The sequence below is a fragment of the Seriola dumerili genome, unplaced genomic scaffold, assembly GCF_002260705.1.
Source record: "Seriola dumerili isolate Sdu_G_001 unplaced genomic scaffold, Sdu_1.0 BDQW01001125.1, whole genome shotgun sequence".
In the NCBI taxonomy this organism is placed as follows: Eukaryota; Metazoa; Chordata; class Actinopteri; order Carangiformes; family Carangidae; genus Seriola; species Seriola dumerili.
This window is the reverse complement of record NW_019175380.1, coordinates 1,267,469-1,292,468: the sequence shown is the minus strand read 5'-3', so window position 1 is coordinate 1,292,468 and position 25,000 is coordinate 1,267,469. Positions and strand designations below refer to the sequence as shown.

The window sequence follows — 25,000 nt, the reverse complement described above, 5'->3', positions numbered from 1 at the left end:
GCTACAAGCTTCAGATAACAAGCAGGACTTTGTCTAAATGTTTCTCAAGCATGATGGATCACTGAGCGGGTCGACTGGGCACAGGCCCAACGACTGAGGAGAGCCGGGCCTCTGAGTGGAGCCACTGTTACTGCTGCTGTTGGAAGGTCAGATAAGCAACTGCAAAGAGACAAAAACTACTACAAAGAGAAGTAACATGACTATAAAGAGACAAAAACTATTACAAAGGGACAAAAACTACCACAAAGAGACAAAAACTACTACAAAGAGATGCAAAACTACCACAAAGAGACAAAAACTACCACAAAGAAACAAAAATTACTACAAAGAGACAAAAACTACTACAAAGAGATGCAAACCTACCACAAAGAGACAAAAACTACCACAAAGAAACAAAAATTACTACAAAGAGACAAAAACTACTACAAAGAGATGCAAACCTACCACAAAGAGACAAAAACTACCACAAAGAAACAAAAATTACTACAAAGAGACAAAAACTACTACAAAGAGATGCAAACCTACCACAAAGAGACAAAAACTACCACAAAGAAACAAAAATTACTACAAAGAGACAAAAACTACTACAAAGAGATGCAAACCTACCACAAAGAGACAAAAACTACCACAAAGAAACAAAAATTACTACAAAGAGACAAAAACTACTACAAAGAGATGCAAACCTACCACAAAGAGACAAAAACTACCACAAAGAAACAAAAATTACTACAAAGAGACAAAAACTACTACAAAGAGATGCAAACCTACCACAAAGAGACAAAAACTACCACAAAGAAACAAAAATTACTACAAAGAGACAAAAACTACTACAAAGAGATGCAAACCTACCACAAAGAGACAAAAACTACCACAAAGAAACAAAAATTACTACAAAGAGACAAAAACTACTACAAAGAGATGCAAACCTACCACAAAGAGACAAAAACTACCACAAAGAAACAAAAATTACTACAAAGAGACAAAAACTACTACAAAGAGATGCAAACCTACCACAAAGAGACAAAAACTACCACAAAGAAACAAAAATTACTACAAAGAGACAAAAACTACTACAAAGAGATGCAAACCTACCACAAAGAGACAAAAACTACCACAAAGAAACAAAAATTACTACAAAGAGACAAAAACTACTACAAAGAGATGCAAACCTACCACAAAGAGACAAAAACTACCACAAAGAAACAAAAATTACTACAAAGAGACAAAAACTACTACAAAGAGACAAAAACTACTACAAAGAGACAAAAACTACTACAAAGAGACAAAAACTACTACAAAGAAACAAAAACTACCACAAAGAGACAAAAACTACTATGGAGACCCAAAACGACCAAAAACATCACATTGTTTTCGTCTCTTTAAGGTTGGGGGTCTGGCTCTTCTGTAGGACAGGTGGGGGCCTTTTGCACGTCTGTGTCGAGGGTGTGATTGTTTCATGATGCGTCCATGTTGTCATGGTGATGACTGGCTGTGAGTCGGAGTGGGCGAGGTCGGTGGACGCTCGTGGAACTGCAGGCTTCAGCAGGACTAAGGGAAACAGCAGATGTTTATTCCTCTCAGCTTGTGCTGAGGTTCTGACCCACGCATGTCACGGAGGGCTTCATGTGGTGGTTAAACAAATCTACCACTTGGCCGACCACATGGTGGAGGGTTATTTTTAATGACGGGGACGAGGGAAAAAACTCCCTTCGTACAAAACCACTGTCATTAATCCCCTCAGACCTGATTCTTCTCATTCTCTTACATTAAAACAGATTTTTCTTCCTCATCTACGTCTCTTAATGATCTTAATATATTTTTATCATGTTCACGACAATCATTGGGTCCTTTTAACCATCTAGTGTTAAATATATTCTTATTTTTCACACTGCATATGTCCACTATTGTAAAATAAATAAAATAATAATTCTATCATCAGCCTCCTGTCCATGTTATTCTAGACTTGGGCCCATATTTAACTACTAATATCTTCTACCACTAGTATATGTTGTCACTGAGGGATTGTTTATGAAATGAAGGCGACCCCAGGAAGGAAGAGAAGCCATTGTTACAACACAGTGGTTAATGGGGATCCAACTGAGTAAATAAATTAATAAAACTACTAATAATGACACTAAAGAAGTAAAGTACCAACTTAAGAGAAAGTGTAAAATTAAGTTTTCACAAGTGACTGTTCCCATGTAACCAATCAGAAATGATATTATCTCTGAACAGGTCGTCCAATGACGTGTTTTCTCCAAGAACAAAAACAGTTTCCTTTTTTTAACATCATTTTATTTGTGATAAATCTTAAAATCTTTAATTTAGTGACTGTAAATAAAATCAAAGTCAGATTTATTGTTGTTGTTTATTTGCAGCCTGATAAATAAAAGAAAACATCTGATCAAAAGTTCAAATTAAAATTATAGAAGTACTAAAATTATTATTATTATTATTATTATTATTATTTATTTTTTTATTAAATGATGGTTGTCAGACAGAAAACAGGCGCTCTCTCCATCTCTCTACTTTCTTAACTTCTGCTGCTCTCTGACATTTAATTAAAGAAGTTTGAGAAATAGTTTTTATTCTTTTCACTTTGATTTTCACAAATTTACCTTTTAGCAGTTTGATTTATTGTCCAGTGGGATGGACATTAAATGTTGATACCATCCTGCATTTTTCTTATATTGAAAATAACACACAATATAATATTTTTTCAGTTACTGGTGCATTTTCATTGGCTGAAAAACAATGAATATTTGACGTGTATTACAGTGGACACCACTCTGCACCTACACTGCCCCCCCCCCAGTGTTTTGCCTCTTTGCCTTGATGAAGGACGTGACAGTGGATGTGAATGAGCTCCGTTGGTTTCTGTGTGTCAGACAGAGGAGAGTCTGTAGACGGCAACACGACGCGTCACACACACAGCTGAGCTCCACTGAGCCACAGGCCAAACACTGATGCTGTCAAAGGAATGCCCTCCGAGTGAGTGTGTGTGTGTGTGTGTGTGTGTGTGTGTGTGTGTGTGTGTGTGTGTGTGTGTGTGTGTGTGTGCGAGCTGCTGCAGCTGTCGGAGGGAATGCCCAGTTAACGACACTCTCTCCAGGCATGGCTGTAGAGGGACACCAGCCAACGCTTACTCTGTGTGTGTGTGTGTGTGTGTGTGTGTGTGTGTGTGTGTGTGTGTGTGTGTGTGTGTGTGTGTGTGTAAGAATGCATGGCATGCCAACACAAACATGACCCCCCCACCCCAGCACTCTTGGCTGCTATACCACTGCATCACGTGTGTGTGCTGCATGTGTGTGATTACTTTCAGTTCTATTGACACAATCTCTCTCTCTCTCTCTCTACCTAGCACACACACACACACACACACACACACACACACACACACACACACACACACACACACACAGCTGTCTTGAGGGAAGCTGTAATGGAGGCTGACAGTGGATGGTGGACAGAGACGAGCGTCCAGACTCTGTTACCCATAGATCTCAGCGGCTGCATCTCAGCGACCTCAACGAGCCTCCTTTCCTGCCTCCTTCAACGCCTCCTTCTTTCCTAGCTGTCATTTTATCTTATGTTGTTTTACTGACTTATGTACAATCAGGAGGGAGAGGAGACAAGGAGAGGAGAGAGTAGAGGAGAGGAAACAAGGAGAGGAGGAGAGGATGAGATGAGGAAACAAGGAAAGAGGAGAGGAGGAGATGAGGAAACAAGGAGAGAGGAGAGGAGCTAAGATGCAGCCTTCCTGGTGGATCAATGAGGAGGTCAGGCTTGTTCAGGCAGCACAGCCAGCCAGGTTACCGTGGCGACAGCAGAGTTGATGGACACGTAGGAGAACAGGAACTTATCTACAGACTAACATCACTGTCTGACCATGACGGAGAGAGTTCACAGAGACACGACCAAATCAACCAGGAAGTGTTTCTGTCACCTGTTCATCTCCCTGCATGGTCGTCCAGTGACAAACTTATATCCATATTATACACAGAGCGTTCAGGTCACATGGTCTTTAAAGGTCGGACGCCATGTTTAAATCAGTCTGTGAAATACACGACGCTGTCCCAACCCGTCCCCATGTGACATGAACGCAGCTCTGTGGTCTACAGGTGAGACAGGTGATGTGTTAAAGCTGTGGTTCTGGTTTGGCCCGTGGCCCCTGGCAGTGCTGTGCTGACCCGGATTCTCACTAGGCCTTCCTCAGATCCGCTGGCGCCCAGAGGGGGGGGGGAGCGGCGTGCGCCCGTCCAGCACACGGACAGAACCCGCCAGCACACGCGACTCCTGGACACCCTGCGCAGCGCCCGCTCCTGCCAGCGTGCCAGAGCACTGCCGGACTAGTGCGCACACGCAAACGCACACACACGCACACACACACACACACACACACACACACACACACACACACACACACACACACACACACACACAGGCAACAACACACACACATGTTCCAGACCAGGGAGGTTAGATCAGAGGCAAAGGGGGGAGAGAGTTCAGAAGTTAAGAGCAAAGATTTAGTGAAAGTAAAACAATGTGATTAGGGATGCCCCGATCGATCGGCTGATTTCATTAGAAACACGTGATCAGTAGATGAGAATCAATCAGTCCCTCCAGGAGTTCACAGCTTTCTTTCAGGATAGTTGCAGCTAAAATATCTGATTTCTCAGCAGCTTTTCTTAGAATTGCGATGAAAGTTGCTTTGTTTTTAAATGTTTTTAAATGTTTTTTTTGCAACAAAAGTGAAATAAAAATTGCAAAAATTGTCGCTAACTTTATTAAAATAATAATCATATAATAACAATAATTCATTAAAAATCGAAGGCAACTTGTATCAGTGAGAGTAAAGCTGCTGCCATCTTTTAAGGTGGAATATTTTCTTGAGTGTTACTTGATATGTGATTGATGTTTGGAAATCAATCAATACCCTGACCATGTGTTTTTATCAGCTCTCTCCATGACAGACTCTCAGTGATCGGATCTTCCAGCTCTTACAATGCAGACAAACATCCACGTGATCATGTGACTGCAGATATTTTATTTCCTCTGGAGAATAAACGTAGTGGAGCGTCGCTGCGGAGGCTCCAGCAGCTTTACACCTGTGGTTCCTCCACAATGATGCAGCGCTGCAGAACTATTTAACCCTTTCATGTAAAACATCTGTGAACGTCTTCACGTCTTTAACAGTGATGTCTGTTGGTGAACGTGACACGTTCGTGACTTTCTGTGCAGGGACCGGTGTGATTGGTTCAACTGGCGGGAAACTATGATGATTGGTCAAAGGTCGCTCCGAATTCACAGGGATTGGTTGAATCTGCTTTAATTATTGCGATTTTCTGGAGGGACTGATTGATGCTTCTAGTCACCGATCACCTTCAAACCGATCAGCTGTGGCTCATACTCTGGTGTCAGAACAACATGTCGGCCGTGTGGAACTTTTACAAAGTGAGTGAGACTGAACGTACAACATCTGCAATCATGACATTCATGATCAGTATTGATCTCACTCATTAATGGTCGGCATCGGCGGCAAAAAATGTGATCGCGGCATCCCTAGTTAAGATGATGGTAAATAATTATTGTGAAGTGGTACCGATCAATTAATGTGATTAGGGAAGGGAAATAAAGAATGTGACCAGGAAACGATCGGTATCAGTGTAAGAGGAAGTTACTGTGCAGAAGATGGATCATATTCAATACGAGGAAATATTAAGCTGCAGCCCGTTAGCTTAGCTTAGCATAGTTTCCCCCCATTTCCAGTCTTTATGCTAAGCTAAGCTAACTGGCTGCAGGCTCAGAGTATGTGTAAACCTCTTCCTCGTCTCTGAACCTTTTAAAGTTTTGATTCCAGACACTAAAACAAGTGAATCGTGGGATCAGAGAAAAGAGATTACACATCAACACTGACAGCAGGAGACCTGAGAGCAGCAAACCTGCTCACCTGAGCTGAGCTGAGGTGAGCCTACCTTGGCATCTTTGGCGTAGTAGAGAGTTCGGCCTCTCAGCTTGAAGTAGCGCTTCTTCCACCTCTGGAAGGAGCTGGTCTGTTTCAGCAGCAGTCCCTCCTTTATACTCGTCTGCAAATAAGCAATAAACATGATGAATAACAGATTTTGCAGGTGTCATATCAGAGAAAGGGTCCATCAGAAAATTACACAAAGCTCGAGATAAAGTCTGAGTCACACAAAACACCTTAAGTTAATATTTCCCTTAAGGCCTGAGTTAAGATTTCCTTTAGAGAAAACACAATGACCGTGATGAATAATAGTTTTATGAGGCGTCTTATCAGAGAACAGTTCCATCAGAAATTTACACAATGCTTCAATCAAACACACACACACACACACACACACACACACACACACACACACACACACACACACACACACACACACATCTGGCACCATCTTGTATTTATCTACAGGAAACTGTCGAGATAAAAAAAAGTGTGTACTGTTTATGTGTGTGTGAATCTGGGCAACAATTTTATGCATGGGAGACAAGGAATAGGCCAATAAGTGAAGAAGAAAGGGAAGCCATTACACACACACACTCTGCAGAGCTGTAAACACACATCACTCACACTCAACCTTGTCCTCAGAGAGAAAAGAGTGATGGACGTAGAAGGAGAGAGAGAAAGAAAGAAAAAAGAAAGGATGGCATCCCACAGACACAGAGGACGAATCACAAACAAGCAAGACAGTGTGAGGAGGAGGAGTTTAAATAAGCTTAAAGAATGATGGGAAGACGAGGACTTCCTGTCTCTGATACAACCTGTGTGTGTGTGTGTGTGTGTAACACCGAGTCCGAACATCGCTCCATGTGCAACACACTCATCACCATTAAGACCACCATCATCTTGCGTACACACACACACACACACACACACACACACACACACACAGAAAATACAGAGCAAATACAGCGAGACATGGAACAGTGGACATGGAAAAGATAAAACACACACACACACACACAGATGGAAATGCTGTGTGGGGGGGAACATCAATCTCTCTGGGCACACAAGAGGAGAGGTGGGGCACACACACACACACACACACACACACACACACACATTGAGGCTATTTATAGCAAAGGAAGGCTGCTCTCCAAGGGGAGAATTACAAACAGACACAGAGGCCTGAAGCTGACATCCTGCCCACCAGCTGTGTCAACTTAAACACAGAAAACACTGCAGCAGAATACAGGACACACACACACACACACACACACACACACACACACACACACACACACACACACACAGATTATTACAAGTCATGAAAAGAGATGAATTTGTTGTTTGACTATTGCTGCTTCACTGAGCGAGTGATTCTTAAAGGGACAGTTCACTCAAACTACTAACACATATTTTCTTAATAAACTAATGAACCTTCACCTTGTGTCAGTACAACACAGGTGAATGTTACCATCACACTGTGGCACCAGAACACTGAACAACTCCAGTCACAACAACAGCAACGATATTCCAGAAACAGTGTCTGTATACAACTGACACCACCTGCCAATTAATTGATGAGTTGATCGACAGAAAATGAACTATAATGATGATCGAACAATAAGTTTCAGTCGTGTATCAAGCAAAAACAAACAAACAAGAGTTTTCTGGTTCCGGCTTCTCAAACATGAGGATGAAGGGCCAGCTGCACAAAACACCTTAAGTTAAGATTTTCCTTAAAGTCTGAGCTAAGGTTTCCTTAGAATAAAAACTGCTGCACAAAACACCTTAAGTCTTCTCTTTAATGTTTCCTTCAAATGTTTGTGGCACAAAAGCCCTTAGCGACCGTAGTTCACGGTATCACAGGTGCTGATGGCAGCAAACCAACAGTCTCAATGGAAACTGCTGTAAAATCTCTTTCACTGCTGTAAATTACTTAACTTTTATCCTAAGTGTGTCATTAAGTAGAAAACGTAAGGTGTTTTGTTCCTTTTCGTCATCATACATCACAGTACAGTGAGTATCTCTGGACGTTTGGATGAAGGGACATGAAGACGGCAGTTTGAGCTCCGGGGAGACGATACTCTACAGACTGATGGATCATGAAAAGGGGATATTTGAAAGGAAAGTAGTTCCGCTGAGTTAGTTTTTCTCTCTAGGAGAAAGTAGCTGCACGGCTAAATACCACTGAGGCTACGTGAGAAAACGTGGTTTGTAATTAAGGTGGAGTGATCGTTAAGACAAGCACCACACTGATGTTGTTGCATTTTCATGAAGTTTGAGAATTCAAAATCAAAGCAGCAGAGGCCGAGTGGATCCTTGCACTGGATCCTGCACTTCCCACTTCTGAGCCTTTAAAAAGCTTCCTGTGGTCTGTAACTGACAGTCGGACTAAACTCAACTTGATGTGACAAAGTGAAAAGAAGTGGAGACAACAGAGGGTCCTTGACAGAATCTGAGGGGGCCCTTCCTCAAGGACGAGGTCAGCTTCACTTCAGTCCCAGTCCTCGTCGTCAGTCTGGACAGACACGGTGACTGAGTGGTAAAAAAACAAACAAACAGGAAGTGGGCACATTGTGAATTTTCTCAAGCAGCTGTCTACCTACGTTAATTCCCTGCTTCCCTTTCCGTAGGTACGGCATGAAGACCACATTCCTGCCACGGATTAAGGTGAAATACCTCAATGCCGACTACCCTATAAGGCCTCAGCTGCTTCGCCTGCAACTGCAATCACAGTGGGACTGAGACAGCGGCGGTGGATGAAGTCATCTCCTCATTCAGAGCCCAGCGGCTCGTTTTCATCCCAACTGAGCTGATGTTGTGAAGAAACTAAAGGCACAGAGTGGCGTCGACGGTTCTTCCTTCGCAACACCACCGCTGACATGCAAACACATGCACACTCACGTGGGCGTGCACACATGTTGCGGGCCGTACAATCAGCTGATTGGACAGTTAATCCAACCAGAAGTGGGGAGGTCGACTGAGAGGCTTAATGAGCATCTCATGACTGACCGAGACAAACACACAGGGCTGCTAACTGTGAGCTGCACTAGTGTTGGCACGGCCAAACACACACACTCACTGAGCACTTTATTAGGAACACCTTCTCACTCACGCAGTCCAATCACGCAGCAGCAGTGCAAAGCATCACCTCCTGCAGATCCAGGTCAGGAGCTTCACTTAAAGCTCCTCCAGTGTAAAGGTCTGTGTCCATGTGTAGTGTGATTATAGATCAGCTCTAGCTTCTATATTAATACTGTGAAAGTATCAAAGCCTCAGTCCACAGAGAAATGCACACAGCCTGTATTCAGAAACTGAGCCTTAAAACCAGCCGTCAGGACTTCTGGAACTTTGTGATGTCACAATGGAGACTGATAGATCTAACTAATTCTAAGCTAACTCTTTCTACTCCTTCAACTTTAAACATATCATTTGTCTCTATGATAGTCCAAATGATGGCGCTCTTGAATATCTGCTGAACTTCATCATTTTAAGTGTAAAATTCTTCATCCACGAACAGAAATCTGCCAAATCAACAAATTCTTCTTTTCTCCTGGAACTGAATTCACTCAAATCACTCGGTTCATTAAACAACAAAAACACTGAGAAGCTTTTGGAAAATTATGAAAAACTTTTTCTCTGTTACCTCTGACTTTTTTTTTCTTTTAAAGAGGAATTTATCTTTTCATATTTTTATTCCTCTTATGTTCACCTGTTGTACTGAAGTTAAATTCTGCTTTTATGTGCTGTTGTATTACCTGAATTACTGTACAAACAAAAAAAAAAACAATCCCCAAGCCCCGCCCACCTGGACCCACCATTCAAACCTTGCAGGATTTGGTGTTTTACCTGAAATGTGCTATATCTTTATTGGATCACTCAGAAATAAAACTACACTGAGATGATTTTGGTTCTTAAAGCCACAAATATATCTTCTTATGGATCAACACTAAAATAAAACAGAGGAAGAAGAAAATATGGAGCTTTAACTCCACATCAAACATCAGAACGAGGGAAAATGTGACTCTGAGCGTGACGTGGTCGCTGGTGTCAGACGCTGGGTTCAGTATTTCTGCAAATTTCCACTCACATCAGTCTCTCGAGTTTTTACTCAGAATGGAGCAACAACAAAAAGCATCCAGTGAGCAACAGCTCTGTATTGATGAGAGAGGTCAGAGGTCAGAGGAGAATGGACAGGAAGTTCCACGGTCACTCTGTACACCTGTGATGAGCAGAGTCCGACCTACAGACCGCGTCAGGTTCCACTTCCTGAGACCAACAGGAGAAATGATGCATCCTGTCCACACGGAGCAGAGTCTCAGAGGAACATCTGGATCCAGTGTTAGGGAGGTGTTCCCAACAATGTTTTACAGATGAAACGATTAATCGATTAATGAAGGAAATAACCTGCAGATTAATCATTCCCAGCACTGATGAGAGCTGCTGCACCTTGAGGCGGAGAAACATTCATTACCCAGAGTTTTTGTCTGAAGACAAACTTTCAGACTCTCAACAAAAGTGGAACTTTAGTTTGTCTTTTTCTGACCAGCCAGAAGAGCAGAAGTGACTTTGCTCTAGTTGGATGTTCTATTTTCTATTTTGTCCCTCCTTGGCCTCCATAGTTCCTTTCCTTGTCTTCATCTCCTTCCTGTTGCCAAGTAGGCCAGAAGTGATCTATAAATAGTCGCTGTGCTTCGCCTCTGTGCGCTGCTGCTCCTCTCTTCTGCTAAATTGTGAGACACACTGAGCGAGTCCTGTGCCAGAGAAGGAATGAGTAACCTGAGCACCACGTACACACACACACACACACACACACACACACAGACACAGACACAGACACACACAGACACAGACACACACAGACACAGACACACACAGACACAGACACACACAGACACAGACACACACAGACACAGACACACACAGACACAGACACACACAGACACAGACACACACAGACACAGACACACACAGACACAGACACACACAGACACAGACACACACAGACACAGACACACACAGACACAGACACACACAGACACAGACACACACAGACACAGACACACACAGACACAGACACACACAGACACAGACACACACAGACACAGACACACACAGACACAGACACACACAGACACAGACACACACAGACACAGACACACACAGACACAGACACACACAGACACAGACACACACAGACACAGACACACACAGACACAGACACACACAGACACAGACACACACAGACACAGACACACACAGACACAGACACACACAGACACAGACACACACAGACACAGACACACACAGACACAGACACACACAGACACAGACACACACAGACACAGACACACACAGACACAGACACACACAGACACAGACACACACAGACACAGACACACACAGACACAGACACACACAGACACAGACACACACAGACACAGACACACACAGACACAGACACACACAGACACAGACACACACAGACACAGACACACACAGACACAGACACACACAGACACAGACACACACAGACACAGACACACACAGACACAGACACACACAGACACAGACACACACAGACACAGACACACACAGACACAGACACACACAGACACAGACACACACAGACACAGACACACACAGACACAGACACACACAGACACAGACACACACAGACACAGACACACACACACACACACACACACACACACGCTTATACAATGGACAAAGGCACAGGAGATTCAGAACGAGTCCAGCAGCTGTGAGCAGACCTGGGTCCTGTCTTTGACGATACCCAGACCAACAGTCAGTCAAACAGTCAGTTCAGCCAGAACCGGACCGTGTATGAACTGAAGCTGCAGCTAACTGCAGGACTGCAGACTCCTCCACACTAATGGTTTAGCCTCTCTCTCTTACCTTAATCTCTGCAGCTCTGTGTCCTAAACCAATTAGCAGTCCCCTCTGGGCCTCTCCGAGGTTTCTATCTAATTAATCTGATAAAAATGCTCCACTCTCCACCTCCTGCTCTGGTTAGTTTAATTGTTTTATAACTGTTTTACTGCAAAGAGCAAAGGTTAAAGATTTATTTTAAATAACAGGGCTCCTAACTTTGTCCTAAATATTAGGATTGTGAGTTTTGGACTCCACCACATACATCGAGATTCTTTAAATCAAATGAAAGTATCATTTAAATATCAGTGATTTTATATTCCTCATATTAGTAAAACTGTAGTTATAGTATCAACAACCCAAAGATATTCAGACTGAAGTGAAAAAAAAGAATCAATTATCAGAAAAGTTTCAAACTATTTTTCTGTGAATCGACTATGTGATTAATCAACTAATCGTCACAGCTCATGAATATTATTAGCTCCTAGTTTTATTAGTTTTATTAGTAGTTTTATTTGAAGTGTTGATCCATCAGAAGATATAAAAACCATCTCAGTGTAGTTTTACATCTCCTCTCTCAGGCTTCTCTCTGGAGCTCTAGTAACAACAGGTCGGTGAGCCAATCAGAAGAGAGGAGGCTCTGAGCCTCTCTTCTGATTGGCTGACTGTTTTCTGACTGATCCAATAAAAATAAAGCAGATTTCAGGTAAAAACACTCAGAGAAACCAAATCCTGCAAGGTTTGGATGGTGGGTCCAGGTGGGCGGGGCTTGGTGACTGCTTTGTTGTGACATCACAAAGTTCCAGAAGTCCTGACGGCTGGTTTTAAGGCTCAGTTTCTGAATACAGGCTGTGTGCATTTCTCTGTGGACTGAGGCTTTGATACTTTCACAGTATTAATATAGAAGCTAGAGCTGATCTATAATCACACTACACATGGACACACACCTTTACACTGGAGGAGCTTTAAAGACACTGACTATAGGAGGACAACCAGCCTGTTGTGGAGGAACCAGACCTCCCTGTTGCCTGTTACCTCCATTATTGCAACTTCCTATTCACACATATACACATACACGTCCTTGTACCTGCTGCACATACAAACACTTGCATACATTTATAGTACAGTAGCTAGCCACGAGAAAAACCCATCCCCCGTCTGACAACTTCACCTCAGGACTGATGAGACAAACTGCTCCATACAGACTGCTTACGTCTGTGTCCACAGTGTTGAGAGAAGCCCACTGTCTCAGGAATCATTCCACGCAGTTACACCTCCATCAGCAACTCGTTCGTCATTCCTGAGTAAGACTGGAGCGTCTGTGGAGCCAGAACAATCCAGTCCTTTTAGAGACCAGTGCTGAATCTCCACCTCCACCACTCTCCTGCTGGCATATTGTCCTCTCTGTTGGGTGTAATTGTAACTCTGCACCCTTCCTCCTCTGACTCCCACCACATGCTAAAATTTCCCCACGGTGATGGGAAAATTACAATCCAGCAGTTGGGAAGGGGTAATTCCTCTGTCTGTGATCTCCATTGTGCAACCGGACCACATATGGGTAGTTATACATGTGTCAAGTGGGTGCAGGGCCATGTTAAGTGATGTTGTTGAGGCCGGCAATTTACACACAATTACCTCAATTAGCTTCAGCTACAGCTCTGGACAGACGAGGACTCAACTTTACATTGTTTCTACGCTGCAGCTACGATTCCTGCCAGAGAGAAACCGACCGCTGCGACATCTACAAGTCGACTTTCTCTTATTCAGAGACTCGTGTTCTTTTACAGCCTCTCATCATCACGTCCCCCAACATGAAAAACAACTTTTCAAATGCAAAAAGCAAGTGGCAAATTTCCTGTTTAAGTACAGTCTCAGTTACAATCCTCCAGAGGAGTGTTTGCCCACGCTTTCTCAACAGGAAGTACAAGACATCTGAGTGGGCAAAACCCACAACACTTTGAGGAAGGCTCGTTTCTCCTTCTCTGAGCGTCTCCCATATGGAAATACAATAAAAAGAGAAAGGTAAATTAAATCAGCAAGTGCATAACCACCAAAAGACTCAATCCACTCCTGATTCCAAGAGTATTTATCCAGAGGAGTCAGCCTTACTTCCCATAAATGTAAGTCACAGTGCGTCGCCTCTTCGTGGGAGACATGAAGCGAAGATGAGTATTCTCTACAGCGTCTCATCCTCAGATCTGACTAACTCAACACCTATCTGATCTGGATCGTTCGGTGTCAGACTCGCAGTGCTGTCCCAGTGTCGTCGTCCGTGCAGCAGCAGCAGCAGCAGGATCCAGCATGCCATTAGCTCTGCTTTCAATCACACAGCTACAGTATTAGTCACAAGTTTATAAGCTGCAACAGCACACCCTGAAAAGACAACGAGGGGGCTGAGAGTGGAGATAACAGGCGAGAAAAAGACGTCCTGATTCTGAGAGATATCTTTGTGCTCTTTGTTATTAACTAGTTTAATGGATGAAATGCACATTTTTACACGTAAACTCAAAACATACCACTTCAGCCTGGCTTTTCATTAAATATTTCATACATTTTAGTCACTTTATTTTATCTATTCTTTTATTATTGTATCTTATTCTATCATTAATATTAATATATCATTCTTTTTATCTCATCAGTCTGTGAAGCTCTTTGAACTGCACAAACCTGTATGAAAAGTGCTGTACTAATAAATTTGATTGATTGATTGATTGATTGATTACAACAGTACGAGTTGCTGTATTCACCACTTGATGCGCATACTGTCTGATGGCGTATCAGGTTCCCTCCATTACTCTCAGGCTGACAGGAGAGACCTCAGGCGGGGATCTCATCTCTGCTTCAGCCGCTCATTCAATAAAAACAACAACTACTCACAGCCGTCAATATGTTGATTTGCCATGATGGGTTTATAATTGGACGTCAACAATAGTGGACATCAGGCAGACAAAGAGAAAAGTTAGCTGATGTTAGTCGCACGGTCTTCTGTAGCCGTGAGAGGAAGAGTCAGAGCTCCACTTCACTTCTGTCAAAATCTTTTTGTAAATAAGATCGTTAAAGAGTTTTATCAGGTGTTGTTACACAAGCTACAAATTCATAAACCAGCTTGTCTAATTCTGTTTCCCAGTTTCATGATGAGCAACATGTCATCTCTCCTGCTCTGTGATAAATGAGTGGTTCATTCGGACATTTCTGTAAACTCGCTGGCATTTCCTCCTCTCTCCTCGTCTGCTTTGATCCACTGACGTGTTCCTCTAGATTTTCTCCAAGTGGAGACAGAGAGCGCTCGTGTCTGAGAAGTTCACAGCCGAGACAAACTGTGTGGCATATGTGGCCCCCTTCAACCAAACCAGCTGCCTCACACGCAGCATCGCCACGGACTCGGTCAATAAGGGGCGAAAGATGTGGTTGCCTGTAGCAACCGAAGAACCAGAGAGATAGTGGACGGAGAGGGATGGACATAGACAATGTGATGGGCAAGTATACATACATACACACACACACACACACACACACACACACACACACACAGTCCAGGGATGAGCAAACAACCCAGTGGAACAACACTCAGTGAGTCAGTGCCTGCATGATCCATTAGTAACTCCCAGCATGCACACACACACACACACACACTCGGAGAGAAAAACCCACTGACCCACACAACAACAACCCTGAGACCTTTGTTCGCACAGTGTCAACACGCTAAACACACCGATACAATTACAGTACGAGTGCTTTATGCCGTGGTGATAGCAGCATGAAGTCGTTTCAGAGCATCGTGCAGAGTTGGACAGACCAGATTAGATCTCTCTGGGCTCTCTGCCAACCGACGAAGGCAGCATCCCTTCAGTTTACCTACATGTCTGCAGTCAGACTGTTCATCGTCATGACTCGCGGTAACCTGACTTTTAAATCTCCCGCTCCGACTCCAGAGGCCACAGGTGAGTCCAGAGTCAGTGTGGAAAAATCAACTTACAATAAAAAAGGTCCTGCAGGAAATTTCAACCAACATCAGCTGCGTCTGTGTTTACACTCATCCTCTTATACGACATCAGCCTTTAACCTGGCTCCACATCATGGAGCTGTAAACCTGGAACTTTCATTATACATCATTTATTATTCATGGAGTTGAAGGACCAAACATCTGCTGGTTTCAGCCTCTCACACGTGACGGTTTGCTTGTTTTTCTTCTGATGCATGAATTTATCATTATTGTTTTTACATTTTATTGACAAAACTATTAATGAATTTATTAAAAACATGACTATAAAAAATGAAAATGTATTGTTGCAGCCTTGCAGGGTCTGTCCTCTGGGCAGCACTGCACTACACTGGTTGACAGGAATTAGCATCAGAAAGGTACGACCAGCCGCCCCTCTGCCCCCAGTCTCTAAATACCCCCCCCCCATGCTGAATAATGCAGGTGGGGTGGAGTGGAGCAGTCAATAATTAAGTGGATCCATTGGTGTGGGAGGATGGCACTCGTTTACCGTGTAAAAGATAAGTGGTCCAAGAGAGCTTAGGTGTCAGAGGGAAGAATTAGCGCAGCGTCCTCTTACTTCGCCCCGCACCTCAAACACAGCCCATCCTTGACCCTCCATTTTTATTTATTTTATTTATGTAAAACATGATTTATTATTTATTTAAACTGATTTAAATCTCCTTCACATACACTGTATATACTTTACATCATGTCATACAGTTGAGTTACATAAAGATTGTGTTTTTATTTAAAATCAAAATAGATTTATAGATTTATTGTGATGGAGCGTTAGAATTTAATTTAAAGAAAATATATATATTTGCAATAAATAATGTGTAAATGATGAATTCAAAATCTGTAACAATAAATAAAATAGATCTAATGAATTTAGAGTAATTCATCATTGGTTAATCTGCAAATTATTCTCTCGATTAATAGATAAATCAATAATTTAGTTTATAAGTTATAAACAACAGCAATAGTATAGGCTACCACCATTCACTATAGTTCAGAGCTCAGATGCTTCAATTTGCATGTTTTACAAATAATCTTCACATCATAGACACTGAAGAGTTTCTGCCTGAATAATAAACTGTTAACTGATTATCACAATAACTGCACATTACTTTTCTGTTAATAAACTAATCGATTAATCGACTAATCATTGCAGCTCTAATTGAGTTGCAATTAGGTTGCACTACTTTGAAGATAAACACTTAAACTTATCAAAGCAACAGGTTTTAGCAAGTTTTCTGTTGCAGAAAATGTCTGTTTCTGAATGCAAATAAAGATGGAGTCAGTGTGTAGGAGTCCTGGGTCTTACTGTGTGAGAGGTGAAGAGGTAAAGACCGTTATTACTGTCACTGGACATCATCAGGATCTATAGGAACCCACTGGCCAACACACTTCTCCTCTGAATGGCCCAGCAGCAGGTAAACACAGCGCTCTGCTGCTGCTACAGTCAATCAGTGCCTTGCTCAGGGACACCCCAGCCTTATGTTCATGCAGCTGAAAGAGCCCCCCCACCCCCACCCCCCCCTCTCCTATCAACAAACCACCCAGGCACCAGTGTGAAATCCAAATCCAGACATCCATGTAAGTAAAAGACAGACAAAGAGTCGGGGGGGGGGGGGGTCTTACCTTGCTCCTGATCTGCCCGGAGGTGGACACTTTCCGGATCAGTTTCTGGGGGCCTTCCTGCTCTGCCTCGGAGTCGGAGGACTCGTCTGCAGCACCGGAGCCGGCGACAGCGCCCACCACATGGGCATGGATCCCCGCCGCGGACGCCGGCCCTTTCTCCGGCTCCTGTCGAGGGGAAGGATAAAACCAGTCGGGGTTAGCCTTCGCCCGGTCCGCCGCTCCCTTCCTCTCCGGGAGGCGAGAGCTGCCGAGCGGCTGAGACGCGTCTCTCCTCGCCGTCATGTCTCGGTGTCTCCGTGATGAGCGCGGCTGTGTTCGCTGGAGTGTGTGTGGGCTGGTAAACGCATAGGGGATGTAACATGTCGCGGTACAGCGCGGACGGGCTCCACGACGTATAAACCCACCCCCCACCTCCTCTCCCCGGCCCCTGCTTGGCTGACGGTTATGGCTCCAGCCTACACAGCCAGTCCGGGCTAGAGACCGCCTCATCCACTCCGTCAACCGGCGGACATGTCCGTGGCATGGCAGACCCTAGCGGCTGCTTCACACCAACACTGCAGCCGAGCGGCGGCACACGAACTAATATCACCATAAACTACTTCATTTAATTTAAATAACCTGCAGTGGTGCTAAAACTATCGAGCAGGTGGTTAACATTAAAACTAATGTCACAATGAATCAATAAAATCAGCTCATATTTGGCTAATGATGCTACAACCAACAATAATGTTCATTAATCTCATTATAGTATTTCTTCACTCTGTTAAATAAATATGTGTATAAAGGAATAAACTGTACTGAGGCTAAAGTTTTGGATTTGTTTAAACAAAATATTACAATTACATTTTTTTTTTACAAGCTCCTAATTAGTTTTAATTAGTAAATCTTAGTCTAGATGTAAATGTGCGACTAGATTTTTAAAATAATTAAAATGAATTTCCATTCTGCGAGAAGGAAGAAATAGAACCTGGATTTTTATAAGGAAATTGACAGGAAAGAAAAGAAGAAAAATAAGAAGTCACTCTTTTCATCTGAGAATAAACACAACCACACGCAGTGTGTTGGCCATTAAACCGAGGAAATCGCATTACTTTATGTAACACCGTCAGTATTTGTGTTGTTTTCAGTACAACCAGCTCTTATAAAGACATTAACACGGTATAAAGTGACACTTTAACGGTTTTAGCCCACGATACAAATCACGTCCGAATAAAGGAAATCCCTCCACGAACACAGAATGAAAACACCTCCAAACTAACAGAGCTTCAGTTCAAACTCCGCAGACACAAGGACACCGTATATTAATAATACAAGCTCCAACTGTTTCTGTCTTGGAGGAAACTGAACAGACTCGAAGTGAAATGAGAGGCGGATTAAAAAGAAAAACAAGTCTCCCGTGTTGAGTAGTTACTAACCAGTTCCTCCCAGGCAGGGCTGCGGGTGTAACGGTAGACGTCCTCCATAGTCCCGGACCTGTGTGTGTGTCCGCTCCGGGGAGAAAAGAACCGAAATGAGGGAGAGGTGGAGGAATTCACGGCCGGCCTCGCTGCCCTCACACCGCGCTGAGAAGACGGGATTTAATTCGCCTCGTCCTCCCTCCACTACTACTACAACCACCACACCTCCACCACACTGCCCCCCCCCTCCCGCTCGCTCCGTCTCCCTCCGCTCGGCTCCTTCCAGGGCCGAGCCCGTCAGCGCTCCACGTGATAAATGTCAAACCCGCTCAAACGCGCGCGCGTGCGAGAGAGAGTGTGAGAGAGAGAGAGAGAGAGAGAGAGCAGCTCCACAACGGTTTGTCCCGAGGAGGGAAGCTATATGTGTGCGCGCGTGCACGTGAGTGGGTCTACTGGGAATGCGAGTGGAGTTCAAATGACGTCATCGACTTATCCACTGTCTTTCTAAATCTAATTAATGAGATGATAGATTTTCACCAATGACTCCTCATCTGATTTAATGAGTTTATTCAGCCACTAAACACTTTCTTTGAACGTAAAGACCAACACACATTTATTAATTAATTCATTTATACATTTATTTATTATGATAATTATATTTTGTTTGTTTGTTGTTTGTTTTTAGGCTGTTTGACTGTAATTGTGTTCTTTTAAAGCAACATTTATTGTTATTAAATGTGTTCAAGACCAACACTGAAAATAAATTCTATTGTATTCTATTCTATTCTACCGGAACAGAAAATAATAATAATAATAATAATTATAATAGTAATAATGATGATGATGATAATAATAATAATGAAATGTGTGTTTTGGATCAGAGTCATAATTATATTTACAGTATAATGGATGTATTAAGAGAAGGGTGAGGTCATAAGGAGACGATAATAGAACAGAACCATTGAATTCATACAAAATATAAACATGAATCATAATATAGACATCTACTCTGGTGCATGATATAACCTACGAGTTTGTTAGGTTGATTTTATTCTAACTCAAACATACACTGGCGTGTAATGTAACATTTTTAAGTGTTAGATAAACATGATGTGTAAATAGTGTCTCAATATTATTTCTAAACTGACTGAGTCTTGAAGCCACTTACACAGAAAGGTTACAGCTTAAAATTCAAACATATAAAGAATCAAATATCATTCAAAACCTTTATTTTACTATTTTATTCACTTTAGCAAAGCAACGCTTTATATTTACAGTCACAAAACGATGTTATTAATGTAAAAACTAAGTCGGAACCAAAGGGACGTTTATATACAAACCACTACGGAAGACTTTAGTTCCGGACTACTTTTTCCCTCTTTTATTATCTTCCCTCTCCGACAACATGAGCTGACAGTTGTTATGAAATGGGAGTGAGGCCGGGCAGGACATAGATGTATAAGAAGCTCCTGGACTTTATATAATATTATGTTTTATGTTGTAGCAGAATAATTTAAAAATGCACAGTCAGATTTTGTGTCGCGGCACCGCGGCGGTCGTCGCTGCGAGGAGGATGCGGAATATCTTGGGCTGTGTCCTGGGAAGAGACGGCTGGATGTGGAGAACCCGTGAGGTCAAACTTCTCAACACGTCCTCAGGTAACCCGCCTGTTACAGTCAGTTAAAACCAGCTATAACAGAGACAGAGAGCGAATTTTAAAGCTAATTTTCAACCGGAAACAGAACTTCTCTGCTTGTGGTAACACAGCTAGCTTGATAAATAGTTAGCTCTCATTTGCGGACAGCAGTGAAACTGGTTGAAAAGTGATAAAATGATGATTTCTAGCTGAACACAATGAGCTGACAAGTGTGTGATTTAACATGTGACGTGACTTTGGACTGAGAATGTGAACAGCACGTTTTTTAGCTAATGGGTGAAAGGTTAAAACCAGTCATTCAACCATGTCAAGCCACTTTACTGCCACTAAAAACCTAATGGTACAGGTAGCTACATTTGATTCATTTTCTGATAAGGTGAATAAATCATAAGGCAATCACATCCAATAGGCTGTTTGACCACTGCTCTTATGGAAAATGGGCTGCAGGACACACAATCCAGTTATAAACTCATTATCAATATTTACAACTGCAAATGAAAGAAAGAAGAAATAAACTTTGTAGGTTGTTTTTTATCAACACTTCCTGTTGATTTGAAGACGTTTTCACTTTGTTTAAAGACAATTTTCTCAGTGTAGAACTGAAAGTATACAAAGTTTATTCATACAACTTAATATTATTACATATCGTTATATACAACTACAATGATTGTAAATTGTGTTATACAAAAAGAGCAAGTATATGTTTGGCTGCCATGTTTGTTTGGTTAAGAAACTGTTGCATCTTAGTAAACAAAGGTTGTTGGCCTTTCTAACAGCAACATTTTGACTCATCACACTAGGAAAAGCAAAGTTTAAACTAATAAAACTAGTGATGGTGAGACGGCGAGACAGCGTGTTTATTACCACGACCCTGAAACTGAAGCAGCTGAGTACAATAGAGGGATTTAGAAGCTTATTCAGAACAGCAGATAAAACACCTTTAATGAGTTTTCAAACAGATCAATGCAAAAGTCTCAAATCTAAAGATGATTGTCACATGAGAGGCACAAACCAGAGCTATTCATCAGCAAGCAGTCAATTAGTCACCTGTGTGGAAGTTATCAGTAGAATCTGATAATGTACTGTCCTGATTTTGACTGGCACAGTCTGTCAGACCCTCATATATTTGTTACACAATCTTTTTGCAGGTGACACAGTGAAGATCGGAGAGATCACCTACAAACTCAAAACACCCCGGAACCCAGAACTCGTTCCTGTCAAACACAGTATGTAGTTTTCTATCTGAGAGACGTGTGGAATGAGAGGAAGGCGGAGGCAGAAGTTACTAAAGCTTTATTTTGTTTTTTCTAGTTTCAGACTCACTGCCGCAGACAGTGGCTCAGCACCTACGGTGGATCATGCAGAAAGACCTTTTGGGCCAGGACGTGTTTCTCATTGGTCCTCCAGGACCCCTGAGACGATCCATAGCGATGCAGTACCTTTGTGAGTACACACACACAACCACACACCACACATACACACACACACACACACCACACACACCACACACACACACACACACACACACACACACACACACACACACACACACACACACACACACACACACACACAGACAAGGCAGAACTGTGAAGTATTTGGAAAACTAATTTAAAACTATTACAAACCCCGTCATTGAATATGATTTCAGTAGTTTATCAGTGCTCATTGGACACAGTGTGTTACAGAGTTGTATGAAGGCGTGTAAAATTGTTGTCAAGAAATTAAAAATTTAGAATTGAATAAAATTGCACCTAAAATATATAATATAACATAATACAATAATACATATTGTATCTTATATTCCTGTCCTCATGGATGTTTGCTTTAGATGTGTAGAACATGTACAGACTCTTCTTGTAATGAATATTTGTTATTAATGTCTTACTCTTATTCTTTTTCTTTTTTTTCTCCATGTGTTAATATTAATTAGACTCATAAAGTTTTTCTGGCAAATGATCTTAATGATCATTTTTCATAAAGGTGCATCAGATGAGTGAATGTAACAAAGTTAGCTGAGCTGCTACATGATGAAAACTCTGCAGTCAGTGTATGAACATGAATTAACAGCCATCACAACTGGATATCTGAATTACATCATCATCGTTTATTTAGTTCATGTAATGTGATTGTACAACTGGTTTTATATTGAAACAACATCGGCCTTTAACTTTTGAGAGGACTCCTGAAACGCTGTGTGAAGCCGAGTCTTTCCTTGTCGTTGAGCAGGAGTTGACCAAACGGGAGGTGGAGTACGTGGCTCTGTCCAGAGACACCACAGAGACGGACCTCAAGCAGAGGAGAGAGATCCGCTCAGGGACGGCCTTCTACATAGACCAGGTAAATCCCCCAAGAGCTTATAGTTTTACTCAGGGGTGAAGAGGTAGTAGAGGTGGAAGGGGGACTCTGCCCGGCCCACGCTCAAGGAGTGAGGTGAAGAGGTGATTGTGTTGAAGGCAGAGCTGTAATAGTGATAGTGCAGAGTGGATATCACGTCCTCCGTTGATCTATTAGCCCGGAAAGTGTACTGGTGCTGATGGAGTACAAGTGGAAGAGGTTTTTTAATGTGAGAGAAAACTCTGAAAACACTTCCTGATGACGGGTGTGACTGATTGGACGGCTGACTGTTTTGGGAGAGGGATGATAGTGGTAGACCTCAGCCATGTGGAGACAAGAGCCTGTCTGTAAAGACCTCGCTAGCTGCTCCGCTGATGCTCTGAGTGCATGTTTAATATGTGCCATCACTACATGAAAAACCTATGGAAATATTGAAATCACAAATGGCGTGGAACATTAGAACAAACATTAACATACAGACAAAAAATCAACATGACTGTGATTGCTTAAAAGTCTACAGCGTTGCTTGTCGACTGAATTCCAACCAAATGAACTTCATGTATCCGTTAACTGAGCTGGAAACGCCTTTAAACTCCTGATATATAGGAATGGTGCTGCCCCCGTTTCAAGTGATTCTCCTCCACCTTATCAAACAGCCACAGAGACGACGCTGGTGCAGAGCCTCTGTCCTAACATGAGGACGGTCTGGACCCAGTCAGCAGGACGTGGATTCAGGTCACCCAGAATAAACAGACTGGGGGAGAAGGGGATATGTAGGCTGCTAATTTTTATTCCTCACGCTGGCGTCAGAGCTGCAGACATACTGTTTTCTAGTTGTACATCCGGAAATCTGAGTAACACCTTGAGAACTTCTTCAGATGTTTAATTTCAAAAGTTCACCTGGACTCAGGGACAAACTGATTAGATTTTGTTGGTCACAGCAATTTATGAGAAAATTTCACACAAAAGTTTAATATTTTCTCTGACTATGGTTAGACCTGGAACTAGTCTGAGTGGAGGAGGGATACGACCATGAGGAGGTGATTCTAGTTTCTATGATGATGTGTATGGCGGACCAGAGCATGTGTACTAGAGTACCATCTTCATCATGACACCTCCAGCACTCCTGGAGAGTAGACTCTATTCATTTCCTCTATTTTAAATTAAATACCATTAAACCCCCCCCCCCCTTATTCACTCCACTCTGTTCCCTCCCATGCCACTTTCTGATCGATCAAGCTTTAGGCAAACGTACACCCCCACACTCTGCTGACTTTGTATGTCAGGTAACCATGGAGACCAGCAGTTCCTCATTATCAAGGCTGGTTTCTCTGAGGAGAACTTTCTGTCTCATGGGTGCAGAAAAACAATTATATGTATATGTTGAAAAAACTAAAAACAAAATCCTCATAAGACCATTAAACCCTGTCACTGGGCTTCCAGGAGCCAGCAGTGACAAATGAGGATAAGCTGTGATAATTAACATTTACTCAGTCATGTCATTATCCACGGCTAATTAGCACACGGCTTCATCTGTGTTAAAAAATAAATCGGTTGCATAACAGTTCAAACATCAACTCCATGGAAACAGGGAGAAGTTTTTCCTGTTTTATTCTCAGCACATTTATCCCGTGCACTTCACTCACAAAGCTGGTCTTCTGGAACAGAGAAAAAAACTCACGCCTAATTAGTTTGAGCTTCTTATAATTAGACTGAAGCTGGAAACTGGGAGTTCAGTTACTGTAGAGCGTCACTCCACTCTCCTCAGTGGGTTAGTGGGAACTGAGGACGGTGGTTTTCTATGAATGTGTAAATTTCCTCAGTGGATGAATCAAAAGTGCTGCACGCAGTGTGGAAACCTCAGCTTACTGACTGGTTTTATTATTTTATAGGAAGTGAAGTTCCTCTGAGCCTCTCTTCTGATTGGCTGACTGTTTTCTGAGTGATCCAATAAAAATAAAGCAGATTTCAGGTAAAAACACTCAGAGAAACCAAATCCTGCAAGGTTTGGATGGTGGGTCCAGGTGGGCGGGGCTTGGTGACTGCTTTGTTGTGACATCACAAAGTTCCAGAAGTCCTGACGGCTGGTTTTAAGGCTCAGTTTCTGAATACAGGCTGTGTGC

The 25,000-nt window shown here is 42.6% G+C and overlaps 2 protein-coding genes across 2 annotated transcripts in view; one reads left to right on the top strand and one right to left on the bottom strand.

Moving 5' to 3' along the window:
* The window catches only part of dgkh (diacylglycerol kinase eta), a 55,883-nt gene extending 36,934 nt beyond the window's left edge, over positions 1–18,949 (bottom strand). The window contains exons 1-4 of the mRNA XM_022767285.1: positions 18,902–18,949; positions 17,487–17,651; positions 5,979–6,089; positions 4,191–4,349 (exon numbers count right to left, since the gene is read on the bottom strand). Coding sequence (XP_022623006.1) covers positions 4,191–4,349; positions 5,979–6,089; positions 17,487–17,651; positions 18,902–18,949 — 483 coding nt within the window. The remainder of the gene's footprint in view (positions 1–4,190; positions 4,350–5,978; positions 6,090–17,486; positions 17,652–18,901) is intronic.
* A 1,420-nt stretch (positions 18,950–20,369) lies between these two features.
* The window catches only part of vwa8 (von Willebrand factor A domain containing 8), a 65,048-nt gene continuing 60,417 nt past the window's right edge, over positions 20,370–25,000 (top strand). Inside the window, exons 1-4 of the mRNA XM_022767321.1 lie at positions 20,370–20,541; positions 21,689–21,766; positions 21,852–21,983; positions 22,744–22,880. Coding sequence (XP_022623042.1) covers positions 20,403–20,541; positions 21,689–21,766; positions 21,852–21,983; positions 22,744–22,880 — 486 coding nt within the window. The 5' untranslated portion in view covers positions 20,370–20,402. The remainder of the gene's footprint in view (positions 20,542–21,688; positions 21,767–21,851; positions 21,984–22,743; positions 22,881–25,000) is intronic.